The 20373-nt window shown below is 34.7% G+C and overlaps 1 protein-coding gene across 1 annotated transcript in view; it reads right to left on the bottom strand.

Moving 5' to 3' along the window:
• The window catches only part of CFAP54 (cilia and flagella associated protein 54), a 276792-nt gene that overhangs the window by 137731 nt on the left and 118688 nt on the right, over window positions 1–20373 (bottom strand). Inside the window, exons 30-35 of the mRNA XM_036250829.1 lie at window positions 17173–17299; window positions 11223–11337; window positions 10320–10417; window positions 5819–6049; window positions 3389–3531; window positions 1178–1359 (exon numbers count right to left, since the gene is read on the bottom strand). Of these exons, the coding sequence (XP_036106722.1) occupies window positions 1178–1359; window positions 3389–3531; window positions 5819–6049; window positions 10320–10417; window positions 11223–11337; window positions 17173–17299 (896 nt within the window). The remainder of the gene's footprint in view (window positions 1–1177; window positions 1360–3388; window positions 3532–5818; window positions 6050–10319; window positions 10418–11222; window positions 11338–17172; window positions 17300–20373) is intronic.

The raw sequence follows: 20373 nt of genomic DNA on the forward strand, positions 1-20373 counted from the left end.
CTCCTGGGGTGATGGGAACCAAGACAGATAGGGGAGCTCTGCCCATGCCCCCTACTAGTCATGGTGGTCAGACCAATAAAAGGCATCTGTGCCACTCTGCCAAGTCTGCTTTCCTTGAGCCGACAGATGAGAATAGAGAGGTAGAGGCTCTCCATCTGAGCTCTTCCCTGTCCCTCTCAGGCTGTGGCCCTGATCCAGCATCCAAGCCTTCCTGCTTTTGTCATTTATCCTTTGAGTAAACCCCTCAGGCTAACAGCCTTCATGGAATGTGCAGATAGAAAGAAAGAAAGGAGACCAGGGCAGCAGTTCCTTGGTGGCAGTTTGCCTAAAGATTCCTTTCCTGCTTCCTCATAAACATGCCAAAAGAAAATTTAGTAATAAACCAGCAGCACCTCCAAGACTCTCCCCCTTTAGTCAATGTCATAAAGTGGACACTATGATCCTGAGGCCTCCTAGAGGTTCAGGGGCAGCGGTGTGCTGGACTGGCTAACACTAGCTTGAGAGAGCCAGTTACTCAATTTTCAGGAATTTTGTTGCAAGCCAGTTGTTAAACACAGCCATTATTAAACATTAAATTATGTAACTTTACAATTAAATTATTAAAGAACGAGGGTAATAAATGTTCAAAACAAATAATCAATCACATAATATTTAAGAAGAAAAAGAGAAAAATAATCGAGAGAAAACACAAGTGGCCTGTAAAATCAGAAGGTCGGGGCAGAGGCAGATCTTACTTGTAGTCTATAAAGATCTCCTGTGCTAGAGGAAAGAAAGGGGCCTATGATGTACCCCAGGAGGGTTCAGATTCCAGAGAGAAACCCCTGGTGTCACCAGAGAGCTGCATGTCCCAAGTGTGGCAAAAAAGCAACAGAGGAGTGATTGAATATCCACCAAGACTGCGTATGCAGGGACAGAAGCCTCCTCTTCTCTAGGTGGATGGATGACTGGTGACTAAGGGAGCTCACCCCTCTCCCTGACAACTTGACAGTACATAAGACCTCATTACCATGGCTGGCAAACCTCAAAATTGACTGGCAGAAAACCCAGCAAATTTAGTCCTAAAATTGAAACTAAAATTATAGATAGTAAGCAAATAAATATAATATATCATACACGCCCGAATTTGTGGGCTGAGATTTGTGTCTACCACACTAGCAAACATGAAGGACCACCTTACCATTGCTCTCCTGCAATATAAAAAGATTTTCATAAAATGATCCAATAGACCCAAATTTTGTGCTCGATCCTTTTCTCTAGCACTAAGAACTGGCTGAAATTCTGAGTCATAAACTGTTTGTGTCTTAGAAACATTTTCATCAATCATTTTGGAATCAGTAAATATCAAAAACTCTTCAGCATCTACAATACAAAAATAAAATATAACATTATTGAAAACAGAGAATTAAGTTCCAGAAAACACAGTAGGTGATAAGCATCAAATGAGTAGATCAGAAAACAACTGTTATATAATTCTGGAGAAAGGACAGGATTATCATTCATGGGCATAATGAATCAGAAAAAGTTTCTAGAGAAGGAAGCACTTAGACTGGGTCTTAAACGGCAGGCATGATTCAGATATGAGGGAAGACTATGGAGAACATTCCAGGCAAGGCTGATGGACAAGGAATGTTTTTGTTTTTTGAGGCAACAATGAGAGGATCACACTGTTCCTTAATTTACCCCCAAACAAGCCATTCCCAGGACACATACACTAGCAGGTGAGTAGCAGTCCCCAGAATTAGACAGTGCAGCAACCGGGCAACTCATTATCCTGTTGGTGTGGTACAAAAACACAGAGGATTTCTCCTGCCACAAACCTTCTCTTAGAACTCTGCATTACATAATAAATCTCAATAGCAGAATGTTCTATTGCTGACTTTATGGAAGGTCACAGATAGAGAGCTAGTCTTCTAAAACAAACAAACAAACAAAATCTCAAGAAGTTATATACAGCCAAACCTCGGAACTCAAATGTCACCCATCTCGAACAATTCGCTTCTCAACCCCACAGCCCTTTCATGCTGATACCTGTATGATCAGCCATGAGCCTCTCAGGCGACAAAGGAGGGAATGTGAGTACGAGTCCGTTGACTGCTAAACCTCATGCTGTTAACATCTCAGGAACTGTGCTGTGAATATTTTCATGTTGTTTTGCTTTTTGTTGCTGCTTATTATTATTAAATTTTCATTTTTTACTGCAAATTTCATTTCCTTTCTGTTAAATTTCCATTTACATTTCATGTCTTTTTTTTTAAAAGTGTTTATTTATAGATTAAACATTATATCAGATATGTACTATATATAAGAAAAGTTAAAACAGGGAACTATTTGGGGTTCTGGAATGGATTAATTCAATTCACATTATTTCTAATTGGAAAAAATAATTTTGTTTTTGAACAGCCTTCTGGAATAAATTAAGTTCAAGAACTGAAGTTCCACTGTATTACAATATACATACAAAACTCAGACTCTTACTATGTCTAGGAAATTTACTTTCAAAAACGTCAATATTCATAGTATGACATGTGGGTACCAGTTAAACTTAATCTACACCCTCAAAGAAACTAGAAAGCATGTCAGGTACCTCAAATATGAATCAACATTCCTGGGGCAGTTAACCAGTATACGAAGTATCCCATTCAGCATTGTTACATATTACTTAAAATACCATTATTTAAAATCTACATAAGAGGGTTTGTAATAGCATAAAGGTCTTAGAAATAATTTTTCATTTGTGAAGTGAGTGTATGCAAGGCAAGTGACTGCTAGGGAAGAGAGTCATCAGTGCAGATCGACAGCCCTGTTCACCTGCATCTCTCCACCTCGCAGAGATCCCCATCACCTGACCTGATGACAATATTGGTTGCTCCTGCCATCAGAATATTATTGCATTCATCTTGGAGTACGTTTTCATTGAAGGTGCTAGATGTAGATCAAAGGAAGAGCAGACTGCTCTGAGTATAAAATCGGGACTATAATACAGCTATGTGACTGTTTTCATGCCTGCTTGCACCAGAGTGTTTGGTGGAATTCCTTCTGAAACTTACTTCCCCTAAAATATAACCCTTGATAGTAAGTCTTCACCTATCTTGACCAACTGGGGGCTACCAATACTTCTAAAAGAACATTACATTTGCTAAACAACCAAATTGTTTTTGGATAGTACAACAATATAGATATTTCCAAATATATATGATATTACCATAAAAACAGAAATTTTAAGAAATAGAGTAAATAAGAGTCTCCTACAAAATATCACAACGCAACTAAATTCCTGAATCACTGGAAAATGGTATATGTACTTCTGTGTGTCCGCCAGGTGTGTGTGTGTATTGCATTAGTGAATGCAAATCTGGAAGCAATTTGATAGCATATTTATTTACTTTACCTGAAGGTAAATTGGCCTTTCTTTTTTTAGCTGTATGAAGAAAATCAAGCATCACTTTATAGTTTTCTAGAGTCAACTTTCCTGTTGGTAATACTGTTCCTGAATTATATAGTGAGAACATATTAGGATCACATGATCGGAAACTGCAAGAGGAAAAAAAATCTTATTAAAAAGCAATATAAGTAAAATTGAATTAAATCTGTCAAATACCACCTACTTTAATTTTTTTAATATTTGTGAGTTAGAGCACTGAGATTTTAGTTATAATGCATTTGGGCATTTAACCAAAGCCAAACAATTTTCCATTAAATATTAAAATTATGCAATGTAACCTTGCTCTTAGGAAATTTCACATCAATATCAATTTTGCTGAGAGGGCCCATGATGATGGGAATGGAAGAGCTCTACTTGAAGAACTCTGAATCAGTCCTTTACGACAACTTAAAACCACCTGATTTAAACATAGCTCAGTGATGATGCCTACACTATACACCAGTGTGTCTGCTTCTTTTTTAAAACATGGTCTAAGCAATAAGCAATCTTCCATCATACATACATACACACATTATACTGTGTATACATTAAAGGTTTTAATAAAATTGACTTTAGCATCAAGTTACCCTGACATAAATTTGATCACTGTCTAGTTATTGTGCTGCCAAGTAACTGCACATGAAGGTTATGTATGATTGGCAGTTGTTCAGAGGACAATAAGAAAGTCCATCTGATCTGACTGGTTCTCCTTCTCATGGCCTCATGAATGGATCATGGTGTCAAAGCCTTCCCTGCAGGTCAGGCAATCTAATTGGTTTTTTTGCAAAGCAAATGTTTGGCCTTTATGATGCCTTCATCTTATTTCTTACTGTGTGGCTTTGTGTGTTTTTTTAATTAATTTTTCAATTACAGTTAACATACACTATTATATTAGTTTCAGGTATACAACATAGTGATTACACATTTATATACTTTATGAAGTGATCACCCTGATAAGTCTAGTACCCATCGGATACCATACAGAGTTATTACTATATTATTGACTAGATTTCCTAGGCTGTACTTTACATCCAAGTGACTATTTTTATAACTGGTAATTTGTACTTCTTAATCCCTTTCACCTTTTTTCTAACTGCTTCTTAAATGCAAATCAGGTCTTTCCACATAGAAAAGTGATCTATTTGGAGACGTTTTTATGAAGGTTCAGTGATTTTAACCAAAATTCTGGAGGAACAGAAATTGAGACCAAGTTTATTGTCAACTTCAACCTGCATATTTTACCACTGGATCACTGAAATAAATACCCTCTTAATTCATATCCTTGTCACCAGTCATTCCTTCCTCCAATCCATTTGATGTTACTGGCAGAGAAATTTCTTATCCCAGCCCTGCTCAAAAACTCTTAATAATCTCCCACTGTATATAAATTAAAGTTCATATTTAATAGACAGTTAAGACTCTCCATAATCTGGTACTGACCTGTTTTGCTCACTATTTCATACTGCTCCCTATCATATAACCTAGATTCTTGTTAGAGCATTTGGGGTTCTCATCCTGTGTTTTTCCTACCTGGGCTCTAACATGTTTTTCCACCTACCTGGAATACCTATTTCTCCATCTGTACATTTCTAAATCTTGCTTTTCTATCAAGAGACAGTGCAAGTGGCCCTTCTCCATGAAATCTTCCTCTTAGCCTCAACCAGAGTGAAGGGTTCTTCCCAGGAACAAAGAAGACTTTATGAGTACCTCACCTTCTACTATTATTCATGAACATTTGTGATCTACCCTACCAGACTCTAAATTGCATATCCTGTTTATCTTTGTATGTCCACTGCAACTATCTCAGTGTCTTGTATCTAATAGGTGTTCAACAAGTATTTTTTAATGACTCTGCATCACCTTTTTAATGGCTACATGGTATTCCATTTATATATTTATCTTCTATATTTATCTCCCATAACACTTTAACCAAAGACACTCAAAAAGAACTAAAAAATGTCTTTTGAATTAATAATAGAAACTTTACATTTTATGAGACTATATTATCTGTGTTTATAGAGGTTTACAATATGTATTCATAGAGACTTAAAATATCTCTAAATAAAATAGAGATTTGCCTAACACCTACTAATATCTACACTTATTGTACAATTAATATTAAATTTCTCTTGAAATTATATTTTCGCCTTTCACTGAAAGTCATATTCGGAAACATAGTCAAGGCATATGCAAATGAGTCCTTCATAAGCACTTAATGTCTTTCATCTGTTTGGAAAAGATTCTAAGATAAGAAATTAAGAAATATATCGATGGCCAGGAAAGATAGAAGCACTCTGTAAACTTCCTTAAGTTATTATCAACATTGGAGCCCTAAACATACAAACACAATATAAGTTCTTGAGACTTTAAAAGTATTCCTCATTGATGATACTATACCTGACTATGGTATGTGAACTGCCCAATTTCATCTTCATACGTTCCCCTAGCTTTATTAAAAGCAGGTTGAAGTGTGCGTTTGCCAGATACAGGTTCATCTGAGCCTTCCAGGGCATCTCTTCAAGACATATTTGATGGAACCTCCTCCTTTTAACGTAATTATATAGTAGAGGATTGAAGTAATCCACCAGGAATCGATAGGCAGTTTTTCTAACATCACTTCTCTTATTTCTGCCGAGGAACAAAAAAGTTTTGAAATATACTTTCAGATATTTGAAGGGGAATGATTTCAATTTGTACATAATTAAGAAGTCACTTGACCGCCTTTATGCAAATGTTACTGGCTTATTTATCATTTACCCAGTGCTGAAAATGTGGAATAGGACAATAAAGAAGGCACAAGAATAAATACGAGGGACAAAGTCATTGCATATTGTCTCCAATTCTCTGTGATGTCTGTGTCCTAAGCTCAAACCAGAGCTTTTCTTTTCCATAACCAAAAAGGCCACTGAGATTAGACAAATAAATCATAACATAATTGTTCACATTCATCAACTAATTCAATATTGAACAAGAAAATCATGTCTCTGTATGGTTCTTTAAAAAAAACAATGAAGCAAAAATTTTTCTAACATTAGTTAGACTGTAGAAGGAAATAAAACATCAGTCTAGATAAATGAAATAACTTCATTAAACCATATTCAATATGCTCTGGGGAAAAAACTAACACTTTAAAAAGTATCTAACAGTTCATATTTTAAGTATAATATATATTTTTTTTAAATTACTCCTATCAAAATCTCAAAGCAGTCTAAATTTTTATTTTTTTTATCCTCACCCGACGATATTTTTCCATTTTTTGTACAGATAGAGTGGGAGAGAGAGAGAGGAAGGGAGAGAGAGAGAGAAACATTGATGTGAAGGGACACATCAAGTGGCTGCCACCCGCATGACCAACCAGGGCCGGGGACAAACTGCAACCGAAGTACGTGCCCTTAGCAGGAACCGAACCCGGGTCTCTCCGGACCGCAGGCTGACGCTCTAACCGCTGAGCCAAACTGGCCAGGGCTAAATATTTTTATCATTATATGATTGTTAATATGTCATGACTTCATTTCTTCAAAATACTTTTATCAACTTTTTTTGACTGTTGACAATGCTGCTGGTCCCATTGGTCAGTGTCATTCTTCATGATGTTCAATATCATTATCCATTGGAGAAATGCACATTAAAGTCACAAAATATCACCAACACCTATTTTAATGTCTAAAATACAAAACAGTGATAACACTAAATCTAGCAAGTGTGAAGGGAAACTAGAACTCTCATACATTTACCATACAGCCTAGCAATTGCACTACTGGGCATTATATCCCAGCAAAATGAGGAATTTATGTCCACATGCAAAACCTGTACATGAATGTTCATATCATCATTATTCTTAACAGCCCCAACTGGAAACAATTCAAAAGTCCTTCAATGGGTAAACGGTTAAATTAATTGTGGCACATCAATATCACAGAATATTACTAAGCAATAATAATGAACTAGTTATTCATACAACTTGGGTGGATCTCAAAGTAATTATGCTAAAGGAAAAGAAAAAGCCAATCTCAGAAAGTTACATACCGTGTAATTACATTTTCATAACATTCTTGAAATGACAAAATTATACAGATGGAGAACAAACTGGTTGTTGCCAGAGGCTGGGGGTAAGAAAGAAGGAAGGTGGCTGTAGCTATAAAAAGATAGCATAAAGGTTGGTGGGATCACACAAAACGAAATATGCACACATATATGTGTGCATGTTAAATTGCTGTAGTGAATTTCCTGGTTGTACTATCTTACTATAGTCAGATAGTTAACTCAGGAGAAACTGAGTGAAGGATATGTGGGGTCTCTTCGTATTATTTCTTATAACTGCATGAAGTTTTTAAAAATGCATGTTACAACAAGGATGTCCACAATCACATATTTTATTCAATATTAAACTAGAGGTCCTAAGATATAGACTAGACAAGAAAAGGAAATAAGAGGCTTGAGCATTAGAAAAAATAAGCAAAATTTTCATTATCTGTTCACAATATGATTATCCACACAGAAAACCTGTATCTATGAATAAACTATCAAAGTGTATAGATCAAGTTGTTTATAAGCCAATTATGTCTCTATACAAAAGAATAAGGCAATCAAAATGTAATCTTAAAGTACTATTTACACTAACACAAAAAGCATTTCTTTGATGCAGCTAACAAAAGAATATGAAGAATAACATAAAAAGTTATTGAAGGCACTAAATATGACCTAAGTCATCTGTCTACTAAAAGAAAGACTCAAGATTGTAAAAAAAAAAAAAAAAAAAGCCCAAAATAATCCATATGTTAAATTCTATTTCTATCAAAACCACAAGTTTTTTTGTATTACTTGATAAGCTATTCCAAACTATTCTGTGGAAGAATATCCAAGACTTAAGACAAATGAAGGACAAGAACATGCTGGATTTAAAGCCAGAGTAAGTATAATGGTGTGACATTGATTCGGGAATAGATAAGTTGATTAATGGGACATAAACAAGATGGCAAAACTACATATAGGAAAACTTGCTAAATGACAAAAGTGACAGTGATCACAGAATAGACTACTCAATAAACGGAGCTAGCCAATTGGGTACCTAAAATGAAAATAAAAAAGCGGGATGGGGGGACTCTTACTCTCACTATTCACAAAATTAAATTACAGTTGAATGAAATTTCTAAATGTGAAAATCAAACATTTAAATTTGCTAAGAAAATACTTTTAACTATCTCAGGTTAGAGAAAAAATTCAAAAACAATAAACTGGAAATATTGTTATAATTGACTCCATTAACAATTACAACTTATGATTTTTAAAATAAACTTTAAAATGTATACGGATAAGCCACAAAGTAGGAAAACATTCATATCTAAACTTCCAAAGTTAAAGAAGAAAAGAAAAGTTTTTAAATGTGCAAGGATTTAAACAAGCAGTCCAGAGACTAAAAAACCACAGGGTCCAATAAAAATATAAAAAGATGCCTAACCACATCAGTAATCAACGAAATAAAAATTAAAATAACAATGAGATAAAATTCACAACTCATAGTTTCACAAAAATTAGAAAATTTGATAGTAATAGTAAGTGTTGGTAAAAACATTGAGTAGTGAAAAATTGAAACACCACTGATGAAAATTTAAGAGCAACTTAGCAATATCCAGTAATGGAAAGAAAAAACAAAGATGTTCATATCTTGAGAAGTGCACGCCACTTAAAACAATTTAAATGCCCTATTACAGGAGACTGAATAAAGTGTATTTACTCATACAATGGAATACTATACAGAAATGAAATGAATCACTAGACTTAATGTATAATCAACATGAAAAAATATATATCACAAACATAATGTTGAAGATAAAGAACAAATTGACAAAGCAAATCGTAAAAAATAACATATTATAGTTCATACATAACTGAAGTATAAAGTCACTCACAAACATAATAAACTACTGGAATAAGGAGAATGAAAATGCATTCCAAGAGAGATGCATGGGAATTTCAACTGTGTTTGAAATATTCTGTATGGTAAACTGCACACTGGGTCGATGTTCATTTGTTATATTATTTTCTATACCCATCTAAAATATGTCATAACTTAAATTTTAAAAGTAAAGTAATAATAAAAAAGATAGGTAAATGTAAACAAAAGAAAGTGAGAATGGTTCTATAGTTGCAAATTAAGATAAAAATCAATAAACAAGAAAGATATTACATAATGAGGGTAAGATACAAGAATGTATAAAATCAGCCCTGGCCAGTTTGGCTCAGCGGTTAGAGCGTCGGCCTGCGGTCCAGAGAGACCTGGGCTCGGTTCCCGCTAAGGGCACGTACTTCGGTTGCAGTTTGTCCCCGGCCCTGGTTGGTCGAGCGGGTGGCAGCCACTCGATGTGCCCCTTCACGTCGATGTTTCTCTCTCTCTCTCCCTTCCTCTCTCTCCCTCCCACTCTATCTGTACAAAAAATGGAAAAATATCCTCGGGTGAGGATAAAAAAAAAAAAAAAAAAAAATCATAAACGCATACTCATAAAAATAGAAACTAAACATTTGACCATGATAAGTTTAATGATTTAAGTTTTATCCAACAAGAACATTATTAGGTCCATCAATAATAAAAGTAATTTACCAATTTGGTCTTCTGACCACTCTAACTAAATTACTGCTGCCATCACCTTCACCCCAGGCCGATGCCTCTGTAGCATATCATCTTGTTCATTTATTTTATAAAATTCATGAAAATTAAAATTGTCTTGTTTATGTGTACATTTACTCATTACTGTGCTATTTTCATCTGTATGCAAGCTCCTTGAGGGCAGTGATCTTATCTATCTAGTTAACCACTGTATCCTTAAAGCCCAAAATAATTCCTAACAGATATTAACCTTCAAGTAAATGTTTTTTAATTAATTAAATAATAAATGAATACCTTTCATGTTCTGTCATTTCAGAAATACATGGATTTTTGAATAAAAATTCTCTTAGAGTTTCCTTTCTTTTCCTTCGTTTTGGTTGTATTTCTGAAGTCTTAAAACAGGAGAAAACAAAAAATGTTACAAGCTAAAATTAATTCTGAATACAATACTATAATTTATTCATACTCTAAGGTTTATCTCTTGACATTGAAATACTGTGGTTTCTTTGTACCCCTCAATTATAATTATTGTCAATAATTACAAAAATACCCCTGTAGGCAAAAAAATATGATTACAAAAATATGCATATGAGCACTGGCTGGTGAGGCTCAGTTGGTTGAAGGGTTGTCCCATACAATGGAAGTTCAATTCCTGATCAGGTTACATACCCAGGTTGTGGGTTTAATCCCTGGTGGGGGCACATGCAAGGGGCAACTGATCAATGTGTCTCTCTCATATCGGAGTTCTCCTCTCTTTCTCCCCACCTAAAATCAATTTTTAAAAATTAAAATAGCCCTGGCCCGTTTGGCTCAGCGGTTGGAGCGACGGCCTGCAGTACAGAGAGACCCGGGTTCGGTTCCCGCTAAGGGCACGTACCTCGGTTGCAGTTTGTCCCCGGCCCTGGTTGGTCGTGCGGGTGGCAGCCACTCGATGTGTCCCTTTACATCGATGTTTCTCTCTCTCTCTCTTCCTCTCTCTCCCTCCTGCTCTATCTGAACAAAAAAAATGGAAAAATGTCCTCGGGTGAGGATAAAAAAAAAAAAAAATTAAAATAAATATCCATATGAAAACCTAAGAATCATAATATATAATTATAAAATTATGCTTGTGTTTCCTTGTGTTCCATGTTACATAAATTATAATGCAATAAATTATTTCATTTTTTTAGCTCAAAATTAAAAAGTCATGAAACTTACTCTCCTAATCTCCATTAATGCAGCTTTGAACTTCTTCACAGGTTTAGTCCCCTTTTTACACAAAGTATTTTCCTTATAGTTCATTCTTTTTACTCTAAGAAGGGACTCATTTCTCCTAATACAAAAAAGGTAAAGTTGGTAAAAAGAATCTTCAAAAATTTGCAAAACTACCCCAAAGTAATAAATCTTTAATAAATGTTGTCACTAAAATTATGCAAGAAGAATTTCCAAAATTGTTTGTGTCCCATGCAAAATTAGCCTGTGATATTCCTGGTCATCAAGGAATAGTTGACCTCTCCAAAGAGCACAATGTAAATTGTACCACAAAATTTTATTAGAGCTGAGGTGTGATTTAAAAACAATAAAATTGGACCAAAAATAAAACATGAACACTTCACCATAAAACTGAGAAGATAACTACATAAGAGTGACCTAGACAAACTACCTTGCTTCCAACAGATTTTAGACTCTTTGATTCCATCATGTGCAAGCTTCCAGCCATTATCACCTTTGGATACCGACAAAAGCTAAGTATTTTAGACAACTACTAAACTTTCTCTCTTCCTCCAATCACCTGTAGGGATTCTTAACCTTGTTTTTGTTTCATCTGCCATGGACCTCTACAGTAATCTGGCCCACTCTCCAAATACTATGAAGTTTCTCATTATCCTACCTTCTATTGATACTTACCACCTATTTTCCCTGAAATTGGTATATTTCTTAAAATTTATATTTCTTTTGGTAAGTACAGCAAAACTCTGCTGTAACATAATAAGTAAAATCCAAAGCTTGAATTGAATAAAATGTACAGTCACATCAATCAAGGCTAATGAAATGGTTGGGTAAGTCTGGATAGTTCCAATTCATCTTGGTCCCACTGATAGTGACAGTTCTAAACTCATGTTGGTCCCACTAAAGTTGGCCTCTTGCTTCCATTTTGATGATAATGAACCTGGATCCTATGGTTGGTTGGAGCTCCAGACCAGCTGCAGCAATTCCAAGAATCTCCCAGTCAGTTAGGTATTCATTCTGGTAAATGTTTTGTCCGCCCGAACTAGGAATGTTGGACCAGTGACTACTAGGGGTTTGGAGATCCATCCTGCATAACAAGCAACTTGAGACTGGTGGCCTGCCATTTTCCAATCAGCTCGGTCTCTTCCTTACCTCATCCCTAACCCACCCCACAAGATGCTTGACCTGGTTGCTGTATTCCACAAAAAGATGCAAAGAGAGGAGTTCATGAATGTGCACCTGGGCTATCATCTTCTCGTTCCTCTCAGCATTCTCCTCCATGCTCAGCAGAACTCTCATCCACTGAATGAATTGCATTCTTCACAGCTCGACCTCTTCATAGAATGCTTCCTCCCAGTTCTGACTGCTTTTTGTTTATGTTGTATTATAAAAAATGGTATTTTTCAATTTTTATGTAGTCAGCATTATTTATCTTTAATTTCATGGTTTATTCCTTATTTGATTACTTGTATTATTGCATGTTTCTGACTTGAAACATTGAGTCCCAATGGCTGTCTGCCTAACTTTATACTCTAGCAGACAGTACGAATTTCTCCTTTTACTCTTTTTAATTTTTAAAACTATTTTAGCCTACCCATATAATCTAATCTGATTGGAATTGCATTAAACCTATAAGTTAATTTGAAGGCAATAGAAATCTTTACAATATTCCATCTGCCCATTAAGCAGTATACTATGACTCTCCATTTATTCAAGTCATTCTTTTTAATATCTCTTAGTAAGGATATTTGGTCTTCTTTATATTAACCTAAGTCCTCTCACAACTCCCAATAAATTAATCTTGTACTTCACAGAAATGGTATAATTTTTCTGTTGTACTTTTTATTTGATATAGGAAAGCTATTGATTTTGAAATTTTTCGTCTAGCCATACTGTGAAATTCTGTTATTAGTTCTGATAGTTTTTAGTTAATTAGCTTGTTAGGTTAAAAAATAATTATTTGCACCCTAGCCGGGTGGCTCAGTTGGTTAGAGCTTTGTCCTGTACACCAAAACATTGCAGGTTTGATTCCCAGTCAGGACTCATACCTAGGTTGCAGGTTTGGTCCCTGGTCGGGGTACATATGGGAGGCAACCGATCAATGTTTCTCTCTCACATCAATGTTTCTCTCTCTCTCAAATCAATTTTTAAAAAATATATACCCTTGCCCTGGCTGATTTCGCTCAGCGGTTAGAGCGTCAGCCCGTGGACCACAGAGTCCCGGGTTCGGTTCCTGCTAAGGGTACATACCTCGGTTGCAGTTTGTCCCACGCCCGGTTGGGATTGTATGGGTGGTAGCCACTCGGTGTGTCTCTCTTACATGGATGTTTCTCTCTCTCTTTTCCCCCCTCTCTACCTACGGCTCTATCTGAAGATAAATGCAAAAAATGTCCTTGGGTGAGGAGGATTAAAAAAACAAACAAACATATCCTTGAGTAAGGATTTTTAAAATAACAATAATTATTATTTGCAAATATCAATCATTTTATCTTCATTTTCAGCCTTCTTCATGTAGAATTCATTTGACAAACATTTTGAGACCCTATTATGTGATAGTTACATAAATTCTAATCACAATTTCTATTTCTTATTTTAATGCACTGGCAAGAACTTTCAAAACAATATGAAATGGTAGAAGGAATAGGAGGTTTCCTTGTTGTAGAGTTTATTTTAACAGAAAATATACTTCTAATCCTAATTTGCCAGAAATGATTGCTAAATTTCACGACTTTTAGCATCTGCTAAAGACTCCATTGATGCCCTGGCCAGTTTGACCCAGCAGTTAGAGCGTTGGCCTGTGGAACAAAAAGACCCAGGTTCAACTCCAGCCAAGGGCACATATGTCAGTTGCAGTTTGTCCCCAGCCCTGGCAGGGGTTGTACAGGAGGCAACCAGTCGATGTGTGTCTCTCACATTGATGTTTCTCTCTCTCTCTCCCTCCCTCCCACTCTATCTGAAGATAAATGTAAAAATATCCTCAGGTGAGGATTAAAAATAAATGAAAAAATAAATAAGAGTCTAAGAACCACTTTAAAAAAAAAAAGAAGAAAAAAAAAGACTCCTTTGACTACCAGCGTCAATTATATTCACAGATTTTTCTACTCCTATATTTATATTGAGAATAAAATTTACATTTTCACTCTGAATTAATAAGCTAGTATCACATTTTGGATTTTTGCTCCCATATAGTGCTAAATGAGAACAATTCATAATTTTATTTTTCTTTCTTTTTATTTTTATTTTTTGTTACTCCTCGCCTGAGGATATTTTTCCATTGATTTTTTTTAGATAGAGTGGGAGGGAGGGGGGGAGAGAGAAACATCAGTGTGAGAGAAACACATCGATTGGTTGCCTCCCATACGACCCCGACCAGGGCCAGGGATCAAACCTGCAACACAGGTATGTGCTCTTGACTAGGAATGGAACCCAAGACCCTTAGGTCCATGGGCCAACACTCTAACCACTGAGTCAAACTGTCCAGAGCCATATTTTTCTGTTTCTCATTGTCTTTTAATAAAGCTATATAAGAGCCTGTTGTATAAAATTTGCTTCTTTAAAATATAAAAAAACCTAACCTAAATAATAATCTGAGCTATCAAATTTTTTTAGAGCTTCAATCAATTCTTCTAATTTAAATTTTTCCAGATAATCACCACTTACAATTAGACTTTCAAATGTATTCTTTTAAATACTATATACTGTTATGTAATGTTAGTTTAACGGCTTCAAATTTATGATTATTTTTCTCTTGGATTTTGCTTTTTCTTATTATATCAGCCAGAAATTTACCTAATTAATTATATCTTCAGAGAACCAGCTCCGGCAGTTCTCCATTGCCCTAGTTTAAAATCAACTTATAATGGATTAATTTTAACTTTTGTTTTCTTCTTTCTGCTTTCTTAGATTATTTTATTTCTCTAATTTTGTGAGTTCGATAAAAGTTCATTTAATTTTATTTTTCCTTTTTAGTAATAAACGCTTCTAAAGCTAAAAAATCTTGTCTCTAACTGCTGCTTTGAGTACATTTATATTAGTATTTCTGTTATCATTATTTTTAAAAGGCACTATACCTTTAGTTAGATTTCTCTTTTAATCCAATAATTTTATATGCCAATAATTCATTTTGTTATAAAATTTCAGTTTTATTGTACTGTAAGAGAATGTGGTCTTTACAAATTTTAGTCTGAGTGATCTACTGAGCTTTATTTTCTCAGCTAAAATACTACTTTTTAAAATTTAATGAGTACTTTAAAGGGTGTTTAGTCTCAATTGAGTATATATATATATTAATCTTAATTTTATTGGGTATATTTTCTATGTCCTTTTCATTTCTTTTAAAATAGCATGTTAAACTCTGTATTATTGTTTCTGTCAAATTAGCCTTGTCTTTTCATCAGTTATTTCCATATACTTTGGCGTTTTGTTATGTAGAACACGAAAGTTCATGAAATATCTTCATTGTGATTTATGCACATTATTGGTAGAATTATCCAATACATACTTTACATTACATACTTTGAATGTAAAAGGGTGGCATTAAAACCAACTTACAAAAATTAAAACTCTTTAAATATTACCAGGACTGTTGATAAAATTTTTAGGGGAAAACAAAACACTAAATTTTAATCTAAATCTTCATACCAAAAAAATCTATATGGATTAAATAGAAACCATAAAATCATAAAGTTGGAAGAAAATAAAGCTGTGTATGTGTCTGTTGTAGAATGAGAAAACTTCTTTGTGCAAAAACTATGTTAAGCATCTGAACACAAAAGAAGACAGATACTACTATCAAAGTAGAAATCAAGGTGTTGCATCAGCCCTCCTCTATACTCCTATGCTTGGAGAAGAGCTCCTAAAATATCTGCTCAGCCTGAAAACTGAAATCATTACCTTCAGTTTGAACTCGTTTATACCACTCAATCTTCAACTTCAGCTCTTTTATTGTACCACTGGTCAATTCTTCTAAGCCACTTCCTCTGTTTTCTTCTTTCAGAATACCTATTTTGGACTTCCACAGTCAGCCCTCCAAATTTCACTGCACACTGATAGTGTCTTCTAATTTTCTTTGTTATCAAGAATATTATTTACAGCTTCCATACATCTAATTTTGGCTATGTTGTTTTTAATGTAATGGAACTTTTTAATTCTGACCAATTCTCTTATTACCTTAGCCTGCTTTCACTTAATACAAGTGATTTCCTCTTTTATGTTTCGAAAATATGAAACATATATATAGTCCAAGCATTTGTTCCAATAATAGATATGCCTATTTTAGCAGACTATTTTCCTGTGTGACTTTGTGATAAAGTTTCTCTTCTGCAGCCACTTTTTAAATAGACTCTGCGTTATTGATACTGCCTATTATTAAAATGAGATAGATCTAGGCACATTGTTGCAACAAAAGTTGGGTTCATTTGGCATCTCATAACTGGCATGAAACATGATCATTTTATCTGGAGGCCAAGAGAATCATCCAGGCTTAGAGAACAAAGGGATAGCTTCAAGTTTTACTACTTCTATTTGAGGAACTCCCCATTCACATATGTAAATGAAACCCCAAGGAATGGATCTGCTGGCTAATGTAGAGGAATTAGAAGACCATGGTAAATGATGAAAACTGGACCCAGAGGCCTATATGGGAGAAGCTGAAGTCCCAGAAGATGTTTTCATCCATCTTTACTCAATACCAAAAATGTCTAATTTATTGCCTATTGCAAATATAAATCTACTCTAATCTTATTCCTTAGTTCAGCTGTATAAATACTTTTATGTTTACTTTTTTTTACACACAGATATAAATCCTCGCTCTCTCCCAAGTGGCTGTTTTAACTGTCTATATCCTACAATTTTTTTCATCTGCCTTACATATCTTTACGTGACAATAGTACTCACTTTTTAAAGTTGTTAGTAGCAATAATATAGATATGACAAGTACCTTTTCAAGAAGTCACAGACAGAACTTGTGATCTCCACCACAAGGTTAAATTTTTCATCATTTATACATTTTAGCATAACTTGAGTAAAAAACTCCAGGAATCTAGGTCTCTGCTTAAATTTCATGACTGTGAAAACAAGAAAGTTCATATATTGTTACAAATACACTTAGTTATTGGCTTTAGTGTTGCTAATAATAATTCTCATTTTGTTTAAACAGGAAAATTCAACCTGCTTTTCAGATTTCTCACTTGTACAAAATATGTAGGAGTAAATGTGGTGAGAACTGTTTTTTGGTGTTGTTTCTTTTTAATCAAAAATCCACCCACTGGAAATCCTCTTACCCTGTTCAGCTGAGGGATTTTTCATTCAGCTGAGGGCTACAACCTGAGGTTTATTAATTAACTGAGACTAACAGCCTGCAGGCAAAAGCTCTAGGATAATGAATCGCTGCTTGGCCTGTGAATCTACCCAGGAAAGTAAGGCTAAACATTAATATTTAATGTGGGCCCTCCCACACTCACTCAACCCCAATAGAGCAAGCCACAATCGGCGGAACACCAACACGCACAGGGAAATTTTGGCAGGCTCCAAAACCCACTGAGACAGCCAAAATGGTGAAACAAAGAAACAAATCTCAAATGAAAGACCAAGAGAATTCTTCAGAAAAATGGATAAATGAAATGGAATTAAGCAAGTTATCAGAGGCAGAGTTCAGAGTAATGATTATGATGAAGTTCAACAGCATGAGTAAAGAACTCAACATGAGTAAAGCTATAGAAACAACCAGCTGAAAATGAAAAACCATCAAGCACAAATGAAGAATGACATAGCAGAAATAAAAAATACATTGGAAGGAATAACCAGCAGAGTAGAGGAAGCCGAGGACCAGATCAACAAATTAGAAGACAGGGTCCAAAAAAAATCACCTAATTAGAGAACCAATGAGGAAAGTTTAAGAGAACTGTGGGAAAATATGAAATGTAATAACATCCACATCATAGGAGTTTCAGAAGAAAAAGAAAATGAGCAAGGGTTAGAGAATATATTTGAAGAAATAGTGATGGAAAACATCCCCCACTTGGTGAAGAAAAAAGGCAACTTCAAGAAGCACAGAGAGATCCAAGTAACAAGAACCCAAAGAGGACTACACCAAGACACATCATAATTAAAATTCCAAAAAGTAAAGGCAAAGAGAGAATCTTAAAGGTAGCAAGAGAAAAACAACAGGTTATCTACAAAGGAGATAAGGCTATCAGCTCTTTTCTCAACAGAAACACTACAGGTCAGAAGGGAATAGCATGAAATATTCAAGTTAATGAAAAACAAGCATCTGAATTCATGACAACTCTATCCAGCAAGGCTATCATTCAGAATAGAAGGTGAAAAAAAGAGCTTCCCAGACCAAAAAAAAAAAAAAAAGGCTAAGGGAATATATTAGCACCAAACCAGCACTGCAAGAAATGTTAAGAGGATTGCTGTAATAAGCAGAAAAAATGAGAGAAACATAACCATAATAAATTAAAATGGCAATATGTAAGTACATATCAATAATAACTTTAAATATAAATGGATTAAATGCTCTGATCAAAACACACAGAGTAGCTGAATGGAGAAAAAAAAGCCTGACATATATATATATATATATATATATATATATATATATATATATATATATATGAGACCCACCTGACAACAAAATATTCACATATGTTGAAAGTGAAGGGGTGGAAAAAAATTGTCCAAGAAAATGAAAAGGAAAGAAAAGCTGCAGTAGCAGTCAATACTCATATCCAATAAAATAGACTTCAAAATGAAGGCCATAACTAGAGATAAAGAAGACCACTACAAAATATTGAAAGGATCTAACAGGAAGATATAACCTTGGTAAACATATATGCACCCAATATAAGAGCACCAAAAAACATTTTAAAACTTCTGGAGGACTTCAAAGGAGAAATCGACAGCAATACAATCATAGTAGGGGACTTAAACACCCCACTGACATCACTGGATAGATCCTTCAGACAAAAAACTAACAAGGAAACAGAGACTCTATAATGGATCACATAAAATAGATTTAATAAAGAGATAAATAAAATAGATATTTACAGAGAATTACACCCGAAACTGTAGAATTCACATTCTTCTCAAGTACACATGGCACATTCTCCAAGATAGACCACAGGTTAGAACACAAACTAAGTCTCTACAAGTTCAAAAAAATTGAAATCATCTTCTCAGATCACAATGGCATCAAACTAAAAATTAGTTACCATAAAAACACTCAAAAACATTCAAACACATGGAGGCTACATAGCATGTTATTAAACAATGAATGGCTTACCAAGGAAGAAATAAAAAGCTTCCTGGAAATCAATGAAAATAAAGGCACAACACAAAATCTATGGGACACAGCAAAAAGCAGTCCAGAGAGGAAACTTCATAGCACTACAGGCTTACCTCAAGAAGCAAGAGAAATTTCTGATTGACTTTCTAACCCTTCAACTTAAAGAACTAGAAAGTAAACGAAAAGAAAAACTCCAAGCAAGTAGAAAGAAAGAAATAGTAAAGGTCAGAGAAAAAAATAAATGACATAGAGGCTAGAAAAAAAATTCAAAACATCAATGAAACAAAGATCTGGTTCTTTGAAAAGATAAACAAGATTGATGAACCCGTAGCCATACTCAGTAAGAAACAAAGAAAAAGGATCCAAATAAACAATTTCAGAAACGAAAGAGGAGAAATATCAACTGACACCACAGAAATACAAAGAATTATTTTAAAATACTATGAATAATTATACACCAACAAATTGGAAAATCTAGATGAAATGAACACATTTCTAAAATCACACAGTCTCCCAAAACTGAACCGTGAAGAGACAAGAAACTTGAACAGACCAATAACATCTAAGGAAATTTAAGATGTAATCAAGAAACTCACAGCAAACAAAAGCCCAGGCTCAGATAGCTTCACAGGGGAGTTTTACTGAACATTCAAAGAAGAATTAATACACATTGTCCTCAAACTATTCCAAAAAGCCCAAGAAGAAGCAAGACTTCCAAACTCTTTTTATGAGGTCAGCATAATCCTAATTCCAAAACCAGATAAAGACACTACAAAGAAAAAAAACTACAGACCAATATCACTGATGAACACAGATGCCAAAATCCTCAACAAAATATTAGCAAATTGGATC

The sequence above is a fragment of the Molossus molossus genome, unplaced genomic scaffold, assembly GCF_014108415.1.
Source record: "Molossus molossus isolate mMolMol1 unplaced genomic scaffold, mMolMol1.p scaffold_m16_p_10, whole genome shotgun sequence".
NCBI lineage: Eukaryota > Metazoa > Chordata > Mammalia > Chiroptera > Molossidae > Molossus > Molossus molossus.